At 33.3% G+C, this 21,394-nt stretch overlaps 2 protein-coding genes across 4 annotated transcripts; one reads left to right on the plus strand and one right to left on the minus strand.

Moving 5' to 3' along the window:
* Nucleotides 1-11,611: 11,611 nt before the first annotated feature.
* On the plus strand, nt 11,612-15,653 carry LOC131022823 (COP9 signalosome complex subunit 7-like). 3 transcript variants are annotated; one of them, XM_057952349.1, is made up of 9 exons: nt 11,612-12,073; nt 12,831-12,906; nt 13,226-13,314; nt 13,857-13,946; nt 14,155-14,199; nt 14,295-14,365; nt 14,581-14,719; nt 15,096-15,187; nt 15,389-15,653. In XM_057952349.1, the coding sequence occupies exons 1-9, from the start codon at nt 11,915-11,917 to the stop codon at nt 15,408-15,410; spliced, it is 783 nt and encodes a 260-aa protein (XP_057808332.1). In that variant the 5' UTR covers nt 11,612-11,914; the 3' UTR covers nt 15,411-15,653. The 3 variants fall into 3 exon arrangements, with proteins under 3 accessions (XP_057808332.1, XP_057808333.1, XP_057808334.1); XM_057952350.1 differs by having other exon boundaries at nt 11,645-12,073; nt 15,076-15,187; XM_057952351.1 differs by having other exon boundaries at nt 11,645-12,073; nt 15,079-15,187.
* Nucleotides 15,654-16,227: 574 nt separating this feature from the next.
* Nucleotides 16,228-16,934, minus strand: LOC131022824 (non-specific lipid-transfer protein 1-like). The gene has a single exon (XM_057952352.1). The coding sequence runs from the start codon at nt 16,723-16,725 to the stop codon at nt 16,378-16,380; it is 348 nt and encodes a 115-aa protein (XP_057808335.1). The 5' UTR covers nt 16,726-16,934; the 3' UTR covers nt 16,228-16,377.
* Between the last annotated feature and the right edge of the window lie 4,460 nt (nt 16,935-21,394).

Below are 21,394 nucleotides of genomic sequence, written 5' to 3' on the forward strand. Positions count from 1 at the left end.
ATGGTTGAAATTTGTGAAAGGAATTTTTTCCACCTCTGTCCCAACTGGACCCAACAATCAAAATCACTTAGACCTATATTTTGCAGTATTTTCATTTCTTTAAATAGCTTTTCATTTTATTTTATTCATTAATTTCATGTCCCCAACCGAAATTTGTACTTATCATCAACCAAAAACCCTGTTTGTGTCCTTATCTGGTTATGGAAAGATGAATCAATAATTGGCCACATCTTCATTTATACCCAGGACAAAAAGATTTTGAATTTCAGATCATACCAAGTCCAATAAATCAAATATATCATACTAGTTATTTGAAACTCGAAAGGCTAATTAATTCTGGATTAGTTTAATCGTTATTCTTAATTGAAACACTTTTTTTTTTATTAAGTAAATTATAACAAAGAAACTTTTACAAAGCACGTGCATATAATACACATTCTATAAAAAAAATTCATTATAACATGTTGGAAATACGATGCTTCCAAAACTAAAATCGCGATTCGTATCGTTTTTAAAGATAAAACAACTTTATTTTATAAGTAACGGCACAGCAGATCAACGAACTCCAACAAACTAGAACGAGGAGAAGCAACATTACAGACCAACAACTTTGGATCAACTAGAATGAAGCAAGAACAACATTGCAGAGCTTTAAAATTATAGTTCCTCATAAGTCATCTCGAGAATTCAAGATGGAAAGTATGAGTTCCGAACAATATTTAGCAAAATTAGCTTTATTTTATTTACTTTACCCTAAGCTTTTACTTAAACATAAAATCAACCAAGTACAGCTAGCTCAGTGTACCAATTTCTCGAATTCATGAAACATTAAGACAAAAAAATTTCACATAACCACCAAAGCTACAGTACTCTACACATAATATAACCTACAAACTACACTCAAGAAACACTGTATACAAAACAGAAAGGGCAGAAAGTAGAAACCCTCCAAATATTTTCTGACCCAAAGTAAAAAAGCTGATATAATTCTTCATATGTTTCATTTACTATTTTATAATTCATCTCTCCGGACTTAGGGGAATTGCTATTACTGTATCATTTTATTCTAGATGAGTAGAAACAAAAACAGTAGGTGTGTGGAAGATGGCACACAGAGGCTGCAATCCATAGAAAATGATGGAACTAATTCTTTTTTATCCAACCTAAAAAGATGAAAGTTTTCCAGCCCCCACCTCAAAATAAATTCTTTTGTCAGCATTAATTTTGTTGCCAATTGGCGCAGCTGCCACTTTTTGCAAGAAAGGGCCCAGCCCCACAAATTTAATTTGCCAAGCACACCCCAAAAGACTATGTAGTTTGCAATTATAGCCCCTCCCATCAATTTCACTTTCTATCCCAACCTTTGGATTTCTCATTTCTCAATCTTTCAAATTTGTAAATTTTATACTACTATCATGTATCTTTAATGTGTATAAATTCTAGCATAAAATAATAAAAGGACTTTTGAAGTCTAAGGTCTGGGATATCTGCCCATATTTTCAATTTTGCTATTGAATGTCCAATGTAGAATAAATGAATAATTAAGTCAAAAAATTGATGTAACAGAGACAAACTGTCTGTCAACAAAAATTGAAAGATATGAACAAACAACCCAAGTTACAGGCCTCAAAAGCTTTCAATTAATTTTGGGTTTCAAAAATCATTCTTCTATTCCCATGATAGAATTGATACATATTTTTTTTAAAAAAAAAGGATAAAATTGATAAGTTTTAAAAATGGAATAGAAAGTGATATTAATGCTTCTGTTGATGAACTCAAAACAATAAATAGTCTCATCTACCAATCAAAGGGGGTGCTGAGATTCCAACTTGATTGAAGTCTGAAGAAAACAAGTAAATGCAAATTGGAAAAGAGAGATTGGAGAAAAATACCTCTTAAACTGGAAATGGAGGATTCCACACAAATTTTCTTGTGCTCCAAATTAAGGGTCCCTACCACGTTGTGTTTGCAAACCAGCTAGCAAAAAAGGGAAAGGATCTTCTCATTAGAGTCAAACTACGTACGTAGCAATGGATCCCACACATCTATTAAGACTTACGAAAACGGTTCACAGACAGCAGCCCCACCATAGCTGAATCACGTGCTTCGCCCTTCGTTGCATTATAAATATATCAACATGGATTCTCTTCTTACATAGTTCTCATGTGTAACGGGAAATGGAGCAAAGAAAATATGTTGATGAGATTAGCAGCAGAGCTTCACATACCCCACAAACCAGAATATATCACTCAATTTTCTAGCAAAAAAACAAATTTATGTAGAGCTTGGATCTGACTACCATCCCAGGCTGAAAACAATAATTTTCGTTGGCGTTATTGTAAGCTCTTCCAGTCTTGACATTTCACTACCAATCTGCGACTGAAGACACTGACATTCTCGGCTAAACAATAGAAAAGTATACTATTCAAAAATATATTTGATCCTCAAATAGGTCAGAAATGATAAAAACAACTTTCTTTAGTTTAGGGGAAAAGCAAACATATATTTGTTGAATCACTTAGCAAGCATTAATTCTTATTCGATCCTAATAAGAGATGGAAAAATATAAGACCACTACGACTTAAACATAAATACATGGAATCGAAACGAGATGCTGTCCCTCCGTATGCCATTAGATACTTGGAATCTCACATATAACTGAAACTTTCCAAATGTGTCCACACACAAACACACAGAGGGAGGGGGAAAAGATACGAGAGCATTGCATAGTTCCCAGCCTACCAGGAGTTTTTACCTCATCAACCTACAACTCTTTTGAATGGAATCATTTGACACTGAGCCAGACCTAAGAAGATCATTTTAAGTCTTAAGATCCTAAAAGTGTCTAGTATTTGACATTTTGTTGATAAATAAAACCTACTGTGGCACTTAATAACTAGGCCAGGCAAAAATTCTGGTGTGTCTAGAGCAGGATTCTCTATAAAAGTAGTCTTTCTACTTTTCATTCCACCACCATTTGTCATAGTCCTAAAGTTCAGAATAACTCCTTCCTTATGAGTGCATATTGCTTTTTGAGATACTCATCAATATCTAACATGAAACTGTTGGAGCAGCAGGTTTTTTACAGAAATAAGTAATGAGAAATGAGGGGTGGAAAATACATAAAGTGAGCAGTCACCAAAATCTTTAAGAATATGAGCTTGAAATAAAAAAACATAGAGATTTTTAATGATCTCAAGTGTCAAAGAATCCTGGAGGCCAAGATCATGTGAGGCCTAATTTAGGATTCTGTTAAGACATCCTAGTCGTGAATTAGTGTACCGACAAAAACAACTATACCAGAGATTGAGAAGAGCAGACTCTTCTAGCTCTATTGCAGCAGGTTGTGCAAATTGAGGAAGTACCTTTCTGCACTTATAGGTTCATTATATTAACCTTTTTAATTCCAAATTTCCGTTCGTCATTCATCTTTGATTTAGCCTGCAAGTGAGTCCCTTTAGGGCACGGGCACAAGTTTTTTTACTTCAATTAGTTTACTTTTCTTTGTCCTTTTTCTTTTACACTTTTAATTTAGCTTGCTGACGAGTAACTTTGAAGAACAAAAACAAGTCATAAATTGGGAAAGTGAAAAACAAGGCTAGTAATGAAAATAGAAATTAATACAAACATAAGAAGTTTCATCAGTTTTTTCTTACTTCTGGCCCGAAAAATCAAACACACATTACATAAGAGGATAACACTACAAGATCATAAAAGTAGAATCTTAACATTCTGATCAATCTCATGTTAATAATAACACATGAGAATTGAAAGAATAGATCACATCAAACCAGAAACAACTTAGTCTAATCGATCTATCCTTTGAGAGAAACATGGAACACTATCCAACCCAAAACTAGCTCACACATAGATTATATACAGACACAAACAAAACACAGAAATAGTCCACTTAGCCCAGCCATATTTTTGCAACTCCATGGCTGGTATATATGTATTTGGAATGGATTCTGTAGTATAGTATACTAAGCAAACTTAGTCATGCAAAAAAGGAAGCAATCTAACAGCTCATGGTAAGGCTACCATAGGCTATTCGGTAAAGATATTTCTAACAACATGAAGCCTAGTTCTGGATTGGCATACAACACTTTGTTCTTTTGCAACAACATTTTGTTGCCCTTTCAGATCCAACTATTTCCTGCACCTCGAAACACAGCACATTCTACAGTTTCTCAGGCCATCAGAGTACTTCTCTATCTGTAATAATAAACACGATGCGGCTCTAATAGTAACTGGTAGTGAATTCATAAAATGATTAATAGACACACAACGCTCACACGCAAACATAGCACATGTCAAAATTACGAGCCCAATGCACTATTACTGATAATATCTAACATGAAAAATATCGAATTTTGTGTCGAGCTCATGAAACTGATACAATAAGCTTCCGAGACGCTGCATACCGCCCAAAACTATGAAAATACTGTTCACCAATAGCACTTAAAAGCAAAACAACAACAAAAATTGAGTAAAGCTATATGTTACACATAGCATTCCAATTAGAACTCAATAAAACCTCTAGATCACACCAGCAATTAACTACTGGTGATCTCTTCAGAGGAATCTCTAATGCAATCATCTTTTTGAATGCTACACTCTAATGCCGATTGTTCTAAAATTTACTTACGACTAATAGTATAGCGAGAAGAAAATCATAAACTGATCTAGCTGACGGAGCAGTGGCCGTTGTATGGAGCGCCGTTCCGGTTGTCGCCATTGTATTTGAACAGAGGATTTTGAGAGGGAATGTGTGAAAGCTACGTTATTTGGCGGTTCCACACAAAATTGGGTGAGCTTTGAAAATAATTCATTCACATCTATATATTTGTTATAAACTAGAGAGAAACGAGAGAATATAGAAGAGAATACGAATTAACTATCTTCAATATGAGGGCCAAAGGCCTCTATTTATACAAGTAGGAAGCTAGGGTTTTAGGGAGATTTCTTGGTCAACACACCTAAGATATATCTAGAAGATATATTTACAACACTTCCCCTTGATTGACCAATCCCTAAAACAAAAATGTTGCCTCATTAAAACCTTGCTAGGAAAACCCAATGGGACAAAACCTAGTCGAAGGAAAAAGAGTACAACTGCTTCCCCTGAACTTGAAATCATTGAATATCTTTGAGTCGACGCATGCCGATCTCGTGTACCAACTTTCTGAATATCGATGTTGGTAATGCCTTGGGGAATAAGTCCGCCAGATTATCACTTGAGCGAATTTGTTGAATGTCGATATCGCCATCCCTTTTGAAGGTCGTGTGTGTAGAAGAGCTTGAGAGAAATATGTTTCGTCTTATCGTCTTTGATGTATCCTTCCTTGAGTTGCGCGATGCAAGGAGCATTGTCTTCATATAAAACAGTATGTTTGGCCTTTGATGAAGCTAACTCGCACGACTCTTGGATATGACTCGTCACATTTCTCAATCATACACATTCTCGACTTGTTTCTTGGATTGCAATGATTTCAGAATGATTTGAGGATGTTGCAGTCAAGGTTTGCTTCACAGACTTCCATGATATAGCAGTTTCACCACATGTGAAAACGTATCTAGTTTGTGACTTAGCTTCATGTGGATCGGATAAAAATCCTGCATCCGAGTACCCCACTAGAGTATTATCAGATTTTTCTTGATAATACAATTCAAGGTCAATGGTACCCTTTAGATAACGTAGAATGTGCTTAACACCATTCCAATGTCTCAAAGTTGGTGCAGCGCTAAATCTTGCTAGAAGATTGACAGAAAAAGCTATATCTGGTCTAGTATTATTAGTGAGACAAGTCAACGCTCCAATTGCACTTAGATATGGTACTTCTAGACCAAGTATTATTTCACCCTCTTCAATTGGTCGAAATGGATATTTCTTAGTATCAAGAGATCTAACGACCATTGGTGATGCTAATGAATGTGCATTATCCATGTAAAAGCGTTTTAACACTTTTTCTGTATATGTGGATTGATGGATAAACGTTCCTCCACGGATACGTTCCATTTGCAAACCAAGACAAAACTTTGTCTTTTTCAAAATCTTTTATATCAAATTCTTTCTTCAAATATTTAGCAGCTTTATTGAGCTCTTCAGGAGTCCCAATTTGAATTTAAATAATCAACATAAACTGCTATGATTGCAAATCCACTTTCGGTTTTCTTAATGAAAACACAAGGGCATATATCATTATTCTTGTATCCTTCTTTTAAGAGATACTCGCTCAATCTATCGTACCACATACGCCCAGACTGTTTCAACATATACAACGACTTTTGCGTTTTAATTGAATTCATGCTTTTGGGTTTTGACTGCAATCCTTTAGGCATTTTAAATCCTTCGGGAATTTTCAATTATATGTCATTTTCTAATGACACATATAGATAAGCAGTTACTACATCCATAAGGCGCATATCAAGCCTTTGTGACACAGCCAGACTAATCAAAATCTGAAAGTAATAGCGTTCATCACGGGAGAGTATATTTTCTCATAATCAATTCCTGGTTTTTGTGAGAAACCTTGTGCTACGAGTTTTGCTCTATATCTCGTAACTTCATTTTTCTCGGTTCTCTTTCTAACAAAGATCCACCTGTATTCAACATGAATTTTAGATTCCGGAGTTAAGGTTATATATCCAAATACTTTCCGGTTATCACAGGAATTTAATTCCCTTTCTATAGCTTCTTTTCACTTTGGCCAATTAAGTCTCTGTTTGCATTCTGCAACAGATTTTAGTTGAGGATCCTTATTTAAAACATGACGAGCTATATGAAAGGCAAATATATCATCAACAATGATATTTTCTCTCTCTAGTATCTGATGTAAATAATTTATTGAGATCTCATGATTTTCAGATACTTGTAATTCTTTAGGAATTACATCGCTTTCATTGGTTGATTAGTCATTTTCGTCATTGTTTGGTTTCCATCTTGCCCCTTTCTTTTTCTAGGCATAGAATCTTTGGAACCAACTGGTCGACCACATTTTTGACGAATTTTAGACTCATTTGCTGCCAACTTTATTTGTCCTTCAAGGACATCAATTTTAGCTGGAGTATTTGCAGCATATATGTGAGATTGTGTCACTTTTCTTGTATCTACAAAAGCATCAGGAATTTGATTTGCAATCTTGTGCAAATGAATGATCTTTTCAATTTCTTGTTCACATTTGTTTGTTCTAAAATCAAAATGTGATAAGTTTTTCTCATTTCAAGAGAGTTCCTTGTGCTTTTCTAGATGTAGATTTGTTCCTCCTAATGTTGGAAATGTCATTTCGTCAAAATGACAATCTACAAAACGTGCAGTAAATAAATCACCTGTAAAGGTTCTATATACCTTATAATCGAGGGTGAATCAAATCCAACATATATCCCAAGTCTTTGTTGGGAACCCATTTTTGTTCGTTGTAGGGGTGCAATTGGGACTTGAACCGTGCAACCAAAAGTTCGTAATTGAGAAACATCAGATTCTCGGCCAAAAATAATTTGCATTGGGGAATATTCATGATTGGCTTATGTCCTTAGTCGAACTAATGTTGCAGCATGTAATATGGCATGACCCCAAACAATAGTTGAGAGTTTTGATTTCATAAGTAATGGTCTAGCAATAATTTGAAGACGTTTAATCAATGATTCTGCTAAACCATTTTGAGTATGGACACAAGCTACTGGATGTTCAATCTTAATTTCAATAGCCATACAATAGTTTTCAAAATTCTTGAGACGTAAACTCACTAGTGATTTGAGCAAGTAGTCTAGCAAATGTTGCATTTCTAGTAGAAAGCAAGCATACATTTGACCATCTAGAAAAAGTATCAATCAATACCATAAAGTATCGAAAAGGTCCACAAGGTGGATGTATAAGTCCACAAATGTCTCCTTGAATTCTTTTTTAGAAAGATGGAGATTCAGTATTATCCTTCGTATATGAAGGTCTAATGACTAACTTGTCTTGCGCACAAGCATCACATGACATTCATTTGTAGAAAGAATCTTTTTGATTCATATGTTTTGCCCATGTGAATTATTGATTATTGCATCATAGTTGCTCCAGGATGTCCAAACTTATCATGCCAAAGCTTAAAGCTTTTTGTGTCATTGAACTTCATGTTCATGACATGGTTTGTCTCAATTGCTTTTATGAATGTATAATACATTCCAGAAGGTAGTGATGCTATTTTTTCTTTTGTCAGCTTATAGCCTGAAACAAAAGAATTTATGTAAAGATATTCATTGCTACCTTCCGCAATTGTCTCGATGTGGTATCCATTATTGCGGATATCCTTGAAACTTAGTAAGTTCCTTTTGAACTTACTAGAGTACAGGGCATTTTCAATATCTAGTTTAGTATCATTTGACAAAATGATACAAGCTCTTCCTGAGCCTTCAATGATGTTTGATGCATCTGATATTGTGTTAACATTATCCTCAACTAATGTTAACTTAAGGAAACACTTCTTCTTTTGAAGAATAATATGTGTATTGGCACTATCACCAAGACAAATATCACAAGATTCCATATGATGTTAGTGTATAGATGTTCATGCCTTGTTAAAAACATCTCCGTAAAAACCCCATGGGAAAAATTCGGTAGAGGAAAAGAGTACAAGACATATATATTTACTCATATATTACACTAGTTGCCTCGTTAAAAACCTTAACTAAGAAAACCTCGTAGGAAAAAACTTAGTAAGGGAAAAAGAGTACAGCCATTCGCCCTTTAGGGCCATTTGACCTTCAAGGTCTAATTTTCAAGAGCATGTAATATGAATTGCTCTTGAAGAGTATATAATATTCTTCATGGAATATTGATTGTGCTACATTGGGAGCAACAATATGAATCAAATAGATAAAGATTCAAGGATATGTTATCCAAATATTTAATTTACTTGCTCTTAAAGCATGTAATATTCTTCAGGAATATTACTTGTGCTACTTTAATAACATCAATTTAAGATCTTGAATGTAATATTATATAGGAATACTATTTGTGTTCAAGGTCTAATTTTCGAGAGCATGTAATATGAATTGTTCTTCAACAGCATATAATATTCTTTATGAATATTGCTTGTGCTACTTTAATAGCATCAATTTAAGATTTTGAATGTAATATTCTTCAGGAATATTACTTGTGCTCAAGGTCTAATTTTCGAGAGCATGTAATATGAATTGCTCTTCAAAAGCATGTAATATTCTTTAGGAATATTAATTGTGCTACTTTAATAGCATTAATTTAAGATCTTGAATGTAATATTCTTCAGGAATATTACTTGTGCTATTTAAATAGCATCAATTAATTTTCAAGATCATTTTGGATAAATAGACCGTATATATGTAGTATTTCAAAATATAACATATCAAATCTCGAAATCAAAGCACAAGAATCACATGATTTGACATGAAAATTGGTAACAATAAACTTCACAATAAACAAATCGATTTGATTTATTTTAATGAATATCAATTTGTCATATTTATTAAACTGTGAGCATTAAATTGATAACATCAATAAATGCATATGAATGTAATATAGTTATGACAAACAATTAAAAATATGTTAAACAATTGAGCTTAATAATGCACAAAAAATGAGCAATTCATATGAAAGATCGGAACTAGAAGTCTAGAGTTATAAGGGGTCAATATATTGATGCAATATACATAATACAAATAAATTGTGTAAATGACCCATTAAGATTAAATCAAAACATAATATTAGCCTTGCTGAAATAATAATATTTCAATACAATTGATTAAACAATTGAGTGATTCCAACATAAAAATAATCGACTTATTAAATCAATCATAAAAATAATAACTAAATGCAATAATATAAGCAATTGATTTAGTTGGATTAGGTTAATTGTTTTGGTAGTTCTGACAAATAATTGGATTTGAGTAGAAATATACCATGCCATAGATTTAATAAAAAATTGATTCAATTGAATCAATCGAATCAAATAAATTAGATTTAATCGAACAACAATTTGTAAAATAATACTATTATATAATTTGAAATTGTAGATCTAATAAATTGGAGTTAATCGAACAGCAATTTGTAAAACCATATTATAGATTTGAAACTGTGTAGGTCTAATAAAAAAATTGAAGCAATCAAATATATATAAAAAAATAATAATAAATTCGATTGCAAATATCAAGCGATATGACTCATAAAGCAATAATTTTCAAATCTAATAACTACATATGAATTCATAGCTATTTTTATTTGTCTATCGTCAATTTTCACAATTTCAAAGTGACAAATCGAATATCGCACATATAATCAAACACGGATTACCTTGTCGGAAAGACATGATTCTTTCCTATGGCATACCTCCAATATTGACTCAATTGGAATCGAGAACTGAAACTTTCTACAATCTAGGGAGATGAGAGAACTAGAACTATGGTGCTGATAACGTGTTATAAACTAGAGAGAAACGAGAGAATATAGAAGAGAATACGAATTAACTATCTTCAATATGAGGGCCAAAGGCCTCTATTTATACAAGTAGGAAGCTAGGGTTTTAGGGAGATTTCTTGGTCAACACACATAAGATATATCTAGAAGATATATTTACAACAATATTACAGTTTTTAATGGTAAGATTTTAGCGCCGTATTTTAGCTCTCTTCTTTCTTTTTTCTCTTTCAATTTTTAGATAAACTCCTTGGCTATGAATTTTTTCAATGTACTCCATATCTTAAATAAACTCCATAGCTTTGAATTGGCTATGAATTGGGTTCTCTTTCAATTTTTTCAATGTACTCCATAGCTTTGAAAAAATATTCAATGTACTCCATATCTTAAATTAAAAATTGAAAAAAATAATTTAAAAATTATCAAAAATCAATTTAAAACACATAAATTATTATATAGTATTATTTAAAGTTTCAACGCATAAATCAAGAAAAATCAATTAAGCGTATAAAAAAAGTGCGATTTTTGCCAATAACTTTTTCACGCATAAATAAACAGAGCTACTCGCCAATTATTCGAGATTCGACTCGAAAAAAGTTCGTTCGAAGCTCGATTCGATAATAAACGAGCCGAACTCGAATCTGATTTCGAGTTAGAAATTTTTATCGAGCCGAGCTCGAGCCTGATAGTGCTCGGCTCGTTGGGCTCGCGAACATGTTCGAATTCGATTGTTCGCGAGCCTGTTCACGAACCTTCAGCCAAGCCTTCAATCGAATTAGTACACAAACCTTAAACGAATCGAACTCGAGCTCGAGTAACATATTAATTAAAAAGATTTTCTTAAATTTATAACAAATTCGAGCTTGAACATCATATATACGAACATCTAACGAGCTGAGCTCGAGCTCAAATTCGAATTTGATATTATCGAGCATCACCCGAGCCGAATTCGAACCGAGCTCGAGTTTGGTAAGTTAAGTGGGTGATGAACCGAGCTCGATCATCAAAATAAAAGCTTGAATCGAGCTCGAGTTGAGCTCGAACATCCGAATATTTAAACGAGCCGAGTTCGAGCCTGTTAGTATTCGGCTCGGCTCGGTTCGGTTCGTTTACAGCCCTTTATTTGTAGCTCGGAGTGTGGTGATTTTTCACGTAACAATAGTTGAAGGACGTAAGTGTTAATTTCTCATAATTTTAAGGGGCCAAATTGGGATTTCTTAGAGAGAGAGAGAATTCGAAAAACCAGACCTCTCTCTCAAATGAGAAAAACCCTTCCCATAATTTATCTGATGAAGAAAGGGGAAAATTTTCTAAAAAATTAATACTCTCTAAATCCCTAAACCCTTATCGCGATCAATTAAACCCTTCGGCGAATATATGCAGTGGCAACTTCACCGACACAAGGGCGATTAGTACGAGCAAAATTCTATGCGATTTCGCAATCTTCTGTCGCATCCGTAGAAATTTGGTGTTGTAAATATGGACATTGAGCAACAGCAAGCTGAGCACATTGACTACTTCTTGAAGAAGGCGTCGACTCTCAAGGACTCGGCGCTGTCGAACGTCGTCGTAGAGGCAACTTCGCATCCTTCCCTCTTTGCTTTCTCCGAGATTCTCGCCGTCCCTAACGTCATAGAGGTACAAATAATTCGTATTACTGTTATATCATTTAATGGAGTATTTTGACAGTAAATAGTTGGCGCTGTTGTATTCTTGGGTTTTTTAGGGTTTCCGTTGAGATACAGTCTATGAGGGGATGTTTATGTATTCACTTGAACCATCCCTTGATTATTTTGTGATAATGTAACTTGGGCTGGACATCAGTACTCTATGTGAGCTAATAGAACATAGTTTAATCCGATTGAGGTTAGGTGGTGTGCATGATGAATAAATGTCGTGCTTTATGAAGCTTGTACAAACGGGTCTTATGAGAAAGAAGTATAGACATAATATTTTCTACCTATGTTGTGGATTATATGATCTGATTAATTGCAGTATAGGCTCTATAGGAGGAGACAGAAACCATCCTGGTCTGCGTTTTTCGCTAATAATCTCTTAAAAAATCGCACTTGGGAAAAATCTTTCCACTATGTGGGATTTTTAGCTTATTGTGGAAAACAAAGTGATATACACTGGAGGCTTCTAGTCCTGAGTTGCAATACAAAATGTAGCAAAAAAAAAATCTAGTAGAGTGATTACAATGTCTTTCGGCTTTATTGTTTGATATCCAAAGTTGGAACATATTCACATCAATTTGTTGATTATTTGAATTGAACGTGGCATTATTGCTATTATTTTCTAGGATATTTATGTATGTATGTATGTATGTATGTATGTATGTCTGTGTGTATGCATCTTTTTCACCCCTTTCTCTAATGTACGGAGTTATCTGCAGCTAGAAGGGACTGAGAATAGTGCCTTCCTTGACGTGCTTCGCATGTTTGCGTATGGTACATGGAGTGAATATAAGAGTAAGCATTCAATCCTTTTCTATTAACTATCATCATTCTTCTCCTAGCTGATCATTTTGGTTCAAAACTGGCATGGTAGGTGAATAAAGACTAGAGCCAACGTTCTATCTTTTCACTTATTGTTTTCTCGTCTTCATACTTAGCGATCTATTTAAACCTTGTGAAAAGCTCGCCAAGTAATTCAAGTATTTGGCTGTCTTGCACACGAAAGATAGTGTGGGTGTCCCTTCTATAAGATATATAGTCTCGCACAGGGTTATGGAGTTATATTTTCTTGCCCTGAAATCGGAATGAACTTTATGTTCTTTATTGTGGACAGTTGCTGCTAGTCGTCTTCCACAATTGGTTCCTGATCAAGTCCTCAAATTGAAGCAGTTGACTGTACTTACTCTGGCCGAGACTAACAAGGTATCCTTCCAATATTCTGCAAGTGTTCGTTAAAGTAAAATGTTGGAGATATGTTTGCCAATGTGAACATCTCCTCTTAAAATGTAAGTGATATTTTTGAATGTTAGAATTTGGACAGAGCAAGATGGTTCGGCATAAAAAGGGTGGCACAATTTAGTGATTGAAATTTGCATGATCTCTCAATTCCGAGATTTTGCACGACTTCATAATATGTTGACTAATTTTGTAACCTTCGTTTACATACTGGGGCTACTGCTTATTGATAGGTCTCAGGAGCCATATGTATCTGCTACTGGCAGTTTCCTGCTATTATGCTTTGGCTCCTCTTGTTTCTAGTATCAAGACTTGCAATTCTAGTTCATGTTATATTTTAATTTCCTTAACTTGCATTATTCAAATATTGGGATAAAAGTTTGTATGATAAATATATATAACACGGATTCTGTTAATGTTATTAGATAAACTCCTTGGCTATGAATTTTTTCTCTGTCTTCCTTCTCAGAATGATAGGGTTCTTAAGCATTTTCTTGACCTTTGTCTAGGTATTGCCATATGATTCATTGATGCAGGAGTTGGACGTTAGCAATGTTCGTGAGTTGGAAGACTTTCTCATTAACGACTGCATGTATGTGGTAAGTTTCTCTTTTTTCTTCGTGCCCAGTTACTTTTAACTGGAGTCATATATTAAAAATGCTTAACAGCATATAATTTTCTGTTTTGTCCAGACTGTATCTCCCCCTGGTTTTAAATACCTGAATTTCCTTTGTTTTGATAAGTGGCCTAGTCAGATGTAAGAGATTATGATGATAATGCTTTAACCTGTCACTGGTATGTGGACAGGGCATAGTCAGAGGAAAACTGGATCAATTGAAAAGATGCTTTGAGGTATTCCTTATGCTTTGCGTGGTTAAAATCTACTGTTGCTCAGGTTCTTACCTGACTTATAATTCATTATAATCTGATAGTTGGTGAATTTATAGGTGCAATTTGCAGCAGGCAGGGATCTTAGACCTGGGCAATTGGGTGGGATGATCCAAACATTATCAAACTGGTGAATATTTTTTTGCTTTAGAGCATTGAATTGTCTTGTTTGATTTATATTTTGACTCAGCAGAAGGTGTCTGATGATGTCATTGTAAATTGATGAGATTTTGTTGTATGACATTGCAGCCAACATGTTAGCGGATATGGATCACATTCCCTCCTGTTTCTTATTGACTGTTTAGGTGCTTAGAATTTATTATATCTTGCTTTTGTCATTTATAGGCTGTGTACGTCAGAAAATCTTCTGGTCTCAATTCAAGAGAAGATAAAATGGGGAGATGCTATGAGTGAGATAGACAAGAAGCACGAAAAGGAAGTAGAAGAGCGGGTAGAGGAAGTAAAGAAAACACTATCTATCAAGGTCAGTTTGTAGCGAAACTTTATCATTTTACTTGTATTTCTTGGTGCTGTCTTTTTTTGTCTGTCGTGTGCGTTCCAATGCTCGGTTATCACGATGCACACGTAATTAGCTCCTACATTTGAGACAATCGACTGTTCCAACTGAAGACTCTGATGAGTTCGGTATGTGTATATCAGTATATATATAAAAAATGGTACTCCGTATATTTTCTTAAGCTGACAATTTAACAGTGAAATGTATGTATTAGATTAGTCCAGTATGCATCTTACCTATATGTTTGACTTTTATCTGTTTAAGAAATAGTGTATATACAGTCTCTCTGGATTTGTTGGTCGATGTGTCTTACGTTGTGGCAGAAGTTACCAATTGTAAGCAGGCCGACATTGACTTCCGAGGGCATGAGGAGATCTTTTCTGAACATGGTGGAGTGATAATGGACTTTGAGGAAGATCGTAGCCGCCCAAAGAGGTAGCTGTTGGAATCCATACTTGGAGTTTAGGGTATTTGGTACTGGCATGATGTGCAAATAAATGATTATTGAACTCTACAAGTAGCAGCAGATTCTTAAATAATGAAGAAGCTAGGGGATTAAGTGGGATTAGGGGTAGTACCATCTTTATGAGAGAACGTGTTGCATTGTTTGATGTTATTTGGGTTTATTGTTTGCAGGAGACGACACCCCATAGGTTGAGGAGGTTGCATGCCAGTTTTTGGATTGATGGCATTTTGACAAACGACATTCCTGCTATTTAAAATGGGCCAAATATGGACTCCAAAATTTACAGTGTTGGGTCCAATTGCAGATCTAGTTTTGTCATGCGGCTCAAAACAATTATACTGCTTATTGTACTCGACCATATCAAACACCTTCTTTTTGCTATTGAAATAAATAGCTGCTGCTCTCATCAATGGATTTAAGATGTTCGTCTCTCTATTACTATCTTATTCAGCACTCTTTAATTCGAGTTTTAAAGTTAGAATTCGCAACTAGTTGTCTTGAATCTGAATTCGATTGCAAAATTAAAAATTCACAACTCGAATATAGATTGGTTGTGAATTCGATTTTTAAAGCTAGAATTTATAACTAGTTGTCTTGGTTGTGAAATGAAATCAAATCAAATTTTAAAACGAAAATTTTACAACTCGAGTATGAATTGATTGTGAATTCGGATTTTAAAGCAACAATTTACAACTAGAAATAGTATTGATTGTGATTTGAGTTTTTAAATCTACAATTCACAACTTAAAATAGTCTTAGTTGTGAATTCCAACTCAAATTAAAATCAAAATTCACAATTAAAAAATTAATGGATAATTTTTAAGTTTTTTTTTTGTATGAAATGTAAAATATTAAATGTGATTTTTTTTAATCAATAATTTTTTATTTATACTAATTCAATTTAGACACTTTAGAAATCCACACTTATTTTTACCTCTTCTGGACAAGAATTTGGGTACCCTTCGTTAGGAGTGATTAACTAAAACTTATTAATTCAAAACTAAAAACCTTTCTTCTAAAAGTTGGAAGGATTTGAATTTGATTCATGCTGGATGCAATCTGTATAATGAGCTCGATATTGAGAGGATAAGTAAACATGGAGTGATAGTGTTGAAGAACACTTTATTATTGCACATGCATGCATATGATGATGATAATCTCAAGCAATCCTATCACAGTTGACGGTGCGGGAAACGGGGATGTCGAGTGTGACCCCACACTTGCCGGGGAGGCTCTGCGCCGCACTGTCGTCGAGGCCGCTGAAGCCGTTGGCGGCGTTCTTGATGCAGATGCACGCCGCCCTCTTGTCGGCGGGTGTCACGGCCATCCCCTTCACCGCCCTCACCCCATCGCAGCACGCCCGCCCTGCCTCCGCCGCACGCCCCGTCAGGAACTCCGCGCACGGCACCAGCGCCGCGTCCACCTGCCCGCAGCTCACCGCCTCGCCACGCTGCACCGCCACGGCCAGGATTATTGCCAGGACTGCCACAACGCCACCACCCTTCATTAATTCTGTTTTTTTTTTTCCTTGTAGCTAGGTGTATGTATATATATAGGAGAAATGAAATCAAATCTTGTGTGTGATATAGATTAGGGTTGTTGCATTGTATTTATAGGGTGGTGGGAAATGTAGGTAAGGAAGAATTTAATGAAATGGTGATTTTGCGGTGCCTTAAAATAGCAAACCAAGAGAAAGTGAGGATGGCCACCTCTTGGTTTCTAGCGTGGGTAGCCTGAATTTTTCCGTTTCATGCATTCATCATCACCATCGCTTCACTTCTTCTGTTACGATTTCGTGTTTCAGTTCACCGCTACACGTCACACCTAACCTATGCTAATTAAATATTGAGAGCAAAATGATATATACTCGCTCTGAATATAAAATATAAAAAAAGCTGTTTCATGTTATTGTCATGCCATCTCGATAAGCTAAAACAGCTTTTTTTTAACAATAAATCTATGCAGCCACATTGTGGCCACCCACACACTAATAGGGAAGTGGTAACGTCTCGGAGGAGATAATATATATGGCCTATTAACGAATTTAAGTTGGGCTTATTAGTCTTGCATTGGGCTGGACTACCTAATCATATGTAACTAATTTGACTCATAACATAATTTATTGGGCTCGAAATAAACCTATTTTGTCCATTACATTAATCATATCTTGTTATCCTTTATACCCAAAATAAATAGCTGAATGTTGGAGTATAATATAACGCCAGAATAAATACTGTTTTTTTTTTAACGAGACGATAATATATACTACTCCCTCCGTCCACTAATTCAAGGCCTACATGAAAAAACACGGATTTTAAGAAAAATAGTATTTTTATTAGTTGAGTGGAGAAAGGGTCCCACAAAATATATTGTTTATTGGTTGAGTGGAGAAAGGGGCCCACAAAGTGTATTGTTTATTAGTTGAGTGGAGAAAAAGTGTATTGTTTATTGGGACCCACCAATTAAAATATGAATAAAACTTACTAAAAATGAATAGGCCTTGAGTTGGTGGACGAATCAAAAAGGAAAGTAGGCCTTGAATTAGTGGACGGAGGGAGTATTTGTTAGAATATTTATATACTCTAAGTTGTTTGTTGTCATTATGTAGAACAAAGGATGTATCTTCTGCTGTTTCTCAGAATGTCTCTTGTTGGGTTGCTTCTTCAGTCTCTTGTCTGACAGATTTCTTTCCCTGCGGGTTTTTAGTTTGAGATAGGCTTGGGCCTTCAAGTTTGCTAAGGAGTCTTTATTCCTAGGGCTTTTATGAACCCTATTTAGTACTGCCTCAAGTAATCCTTTCGATCAGCCGCCGCCTGGAGCCTGCAGTCCGCCAAGAGTTTAGCCCGACTTGAGCCCAAACTTCTCCTAGGGTTTGGCTATATATTGGTGATGAAGGGAATTCGTTTTTGCTGCTGATTTTCATTCTACTCTACTGATTATTAAGAGTATTTTCGTAGCCTTATCAAGAGCATACAATACATGTAAGTGTGTTCTAGTTTGTGGCTTATTTCTTTTGTAAGCGCGGATCGTGGGTTTGTTCTATTGTGTTTACGATTGCTCCAGCCTGTTGGAGTAAGTTTATTTGTTGGGTTTAAGCGTTGAATGTGTAGCATTCAAGCTTAGGGAGTGAGTTGTTAATTTACTCTCAATTATTCATCTTGGTGGAGGTTTGGGAAGATATAGAGGCTAGGGAGAACGAGTCTTCGCGTGTAAGTCCTTTGTATATCTTATCATCACTAGTGGATAATTTGCCCTGGGCGTGGCCCCCCAGACGTAGGTGTGTTATCACCGAATTGGGTAACTATTGTTGGTGTTCTTGTGTTCTTCATATTTTCTGCACAGTTTCTGTTTGTGTCTCTGCCAGAGTTTCTGGTTGAGTTTCTGCACGAGTTTTAACTTTCTAGGTGTGCGAGTTTATATGTTAATGGATAGGCGAAACTTTCACTATTGATCACAAGTACATGGTAAATGAAGATGATCCACCACAAAGGTCGGAGGTTCATCCCAAACATGTTGTGTACTAATATCCCTCGCCGCTTTCGTTATGGAATGAGCGATAGCATTATGATCTCGCTTCACATGACGAACTATTGCAGCTTTTTATCTTCGCCATTAAAATAAAATAAAAAATTAGAGACGACAAGTAGTTCTAAACAATTGGGTGTGTTTGCTTTTTATCCCTATAAATAGAAGAATAATATAATGAAATATAAATTCATATCACTTAAAGTGAGGATCATACTTTATATATCTTATTAATTTATTTTGAATGATAATATATTTATCCATTCCTTATAAGATGGTATACAACTATATCACTCTCCCTTAGATATAAAATTATACTTTATCCAAAGAAAAAGGTGCCACCCAAAATTTCATACCAAGTACATACACTACAAGAAAATGCGGCTCTAACGACCGAAATTTCGGTCGTTAAAACCCAAAAATCGGTCGTTAATATTATTAACGACCGATTTAACGACCGTTTTTTTCGGTCGTTGTTTGCATCGTCGCCCGAGTTTTAACGACCGTTTTTTCGGTCGTTAAATTTAACGACCGATTTTTTATTTTTAACGACCGAAATTTCGGTCGTTAAAAAGAGAAATAAAAAATAAAAATAAAAATAAAAAAAAATATTTTTTTTTATTTTTTTTAATTAACGACCGAAATTTTATTTTTAACGACCGAATTTTCGGTCGTTAAAAATTAATAAAAAAAATAATTTTTTTTTTCGAAAAAAATAATTTTTTTTTTATATATATATATATCTTTGTATCCTACAAGTATTTTTAGTGTATTTCTAATGTATTTTGACCTTAATTGCATACCATTTGACGAACTTCCCAGTAGGTCACCCATCTTACTTGTGCTCTAAGTCAAGCACGCTTAACCTCGGAGTTCTTTTCGAGTAGTCACCAGTACAGAACACTCGTATTATTGATATATATAGTACCTATTAATTCATTTAAACTCTAATTCAATATAAAATATCATTAATCATTCATAACCTTATAATATGTCGAGATAATATAAAATATCATTAAACATTTACGATAAATATACGATCGAATTTAAAATAGTAAAAAATTAATATTATAGTAATTAAATAAAGAAAAGAAAATATGAGTATGAAAAATAATAATCAATACAACAAAATCAATATTAAATCAAATAATCAATATTTATAAAATTAATATTTGAAAAATAATTTTATTATTATGAATCTAATAATTTAGAAAATCTAATAAGTCTAATACTTTATTATAATAAATCTAATAATTTATTATTATTTGAAAATAATAATTAAATAATTAAATAATAAAAATAAAAATAATTTGAAAATAATAAAAAATAATTAAATATTTATATATAATCGAAAAATAATTAAATAGAAAATTAATACAAAATAATTAAATTTGTAAAATAATTAAATTTGTAAAATAATTAAAAATAATATTAAATAGAAAATTAATAAAAAATAATTAAATAGAAATAGAAAAATAAAAATAAAATAATAATCGAAAAATAATAATTAAATAATTAATTATTTCTATAGAAAATAATAATTAAATAATAATCGAAAAATAATAATTAAATAATTAAAAATAATCTCTATAATTTGAAAATAATAATTAAATAGAAAATTACTAAAAAATAATTAAATATTTATATATAATGAAAAAATAAAAATAAATAAAAATATAAATGAAATTTAAAAATTTTTAAAATTTTAAAAATAATATTAACGACCGATTATTCGGTCGTTAATAAATAAAATAAATAAATTAATAAATTAAAAAAAAAAGAAAATAAATAAATAAATAAAAAATAAATAAAAATAATTTTAACGACCGAAAAATTCGGTCTTTAAAAAAAATAATTAAAAAAAATATTTTTTTTATTTTAAAAATATTAAAAAAATAATAAAAAAATTCAAAAAAAATTAAAAAATAATATTAACGACCGAATAATTCGGTCGTTAAAAAATTAATTTTTTTTTCAAAAAAAAAAAATAGTTTTTTTTAAAAAAAAATATTTTTTAATAAAAAAAAATAAAAAAAAAATATATTAACGACCGAATTTTCGGTCGTTAAAATTAAAAAAATAATTAAAATAAAAAAAAATATATTTTACGACCGAAAATTCGGTCGTTAAGAAAAATTAAATATTAAAATATTAAAATAATAATTAGCGACCGAATTTTCGGTCGTTAAAAAATAAAAAAAATAAAAAATAAAATCGGTCGTTAAACGGTCGTAAATCGGTCGTTAAGGCCGCAAAATTAACGACCGAAAATTTCGGTCGTTAATTTCGGTCGTTAACCGCGTGTTTTCTTGTAGTGATATATTGTTTATTATGTTAAAGCAAATGAGGTATAAAATATGATAAATGAAATTTATCCTTTTCTTATACCTCAAAACAAACACACATTTATACATGAGAATGTAAAATAAAATTATATTCTTCAATAGGGTTATAAGATATAGGGTTTACAACAGGAAAGATGTTATTCAATATAATGTATCCTTCTTCTTTTTTCACGTGTTCGAAAATTATGCAAAATGAAGTAACGACGAACGAGACATATGCATTAAATAAAGTAACGAAGCGTGCAATATGTATATATGTATGTAACAGAGGAATTTTCTGATTGAGCTTCTTAGCCAGTTTTATAT

This window comes from Salvia miltiorrhiza, chromosome 4 (assembly GCF_028751815.1).
Source record: "Salvia miltiorrhiza cultivar Shanhuang (shh) chromosome 4, IMPLAD_Smil_shh, whole genome shotgun sequence".
In the NCBI taxonomy this organism is placed as follows: Eukaryota; Viridiplantae; Streptophyta; class Magnoliopsida; order Lamiales; family Lamiaceae; genus Salvia; species Salvia miltiorrhiza.

Excerpts from the sequence above, each read along its gene's own strand:
- LOC131022823 (XM_057952349.1), top strand. The coding sequence starts at position 11,915 with ATGGACATTGAGCAACAGCAAGCTGAGCACATTGACTACTTCTTGAAG. Across the intron at positions 12,907-13,225 it reads TACATGGAGTGAATATAAGA|TTGCTGCTAGTCGTCTTCCA; the intron begins GTAAGCATTCAA and ends TATTGTGGACAG. Across the intron at positions 13,315-13,856 it reads CTCTGGCCGAGACTAACAAG|GTATTGCCATATGATTCATT; the intron begins GTATCCTTCCAA and ends ACCTTTGTCTAG.
- LOC131022824 (XM_057952352.1), bottom strand. The coding sequence starts at position 16,725 with ATGAAGGGTGGTGGCGTTGTGGCAGTCCTGGCAATAATCCTGGCCGTG.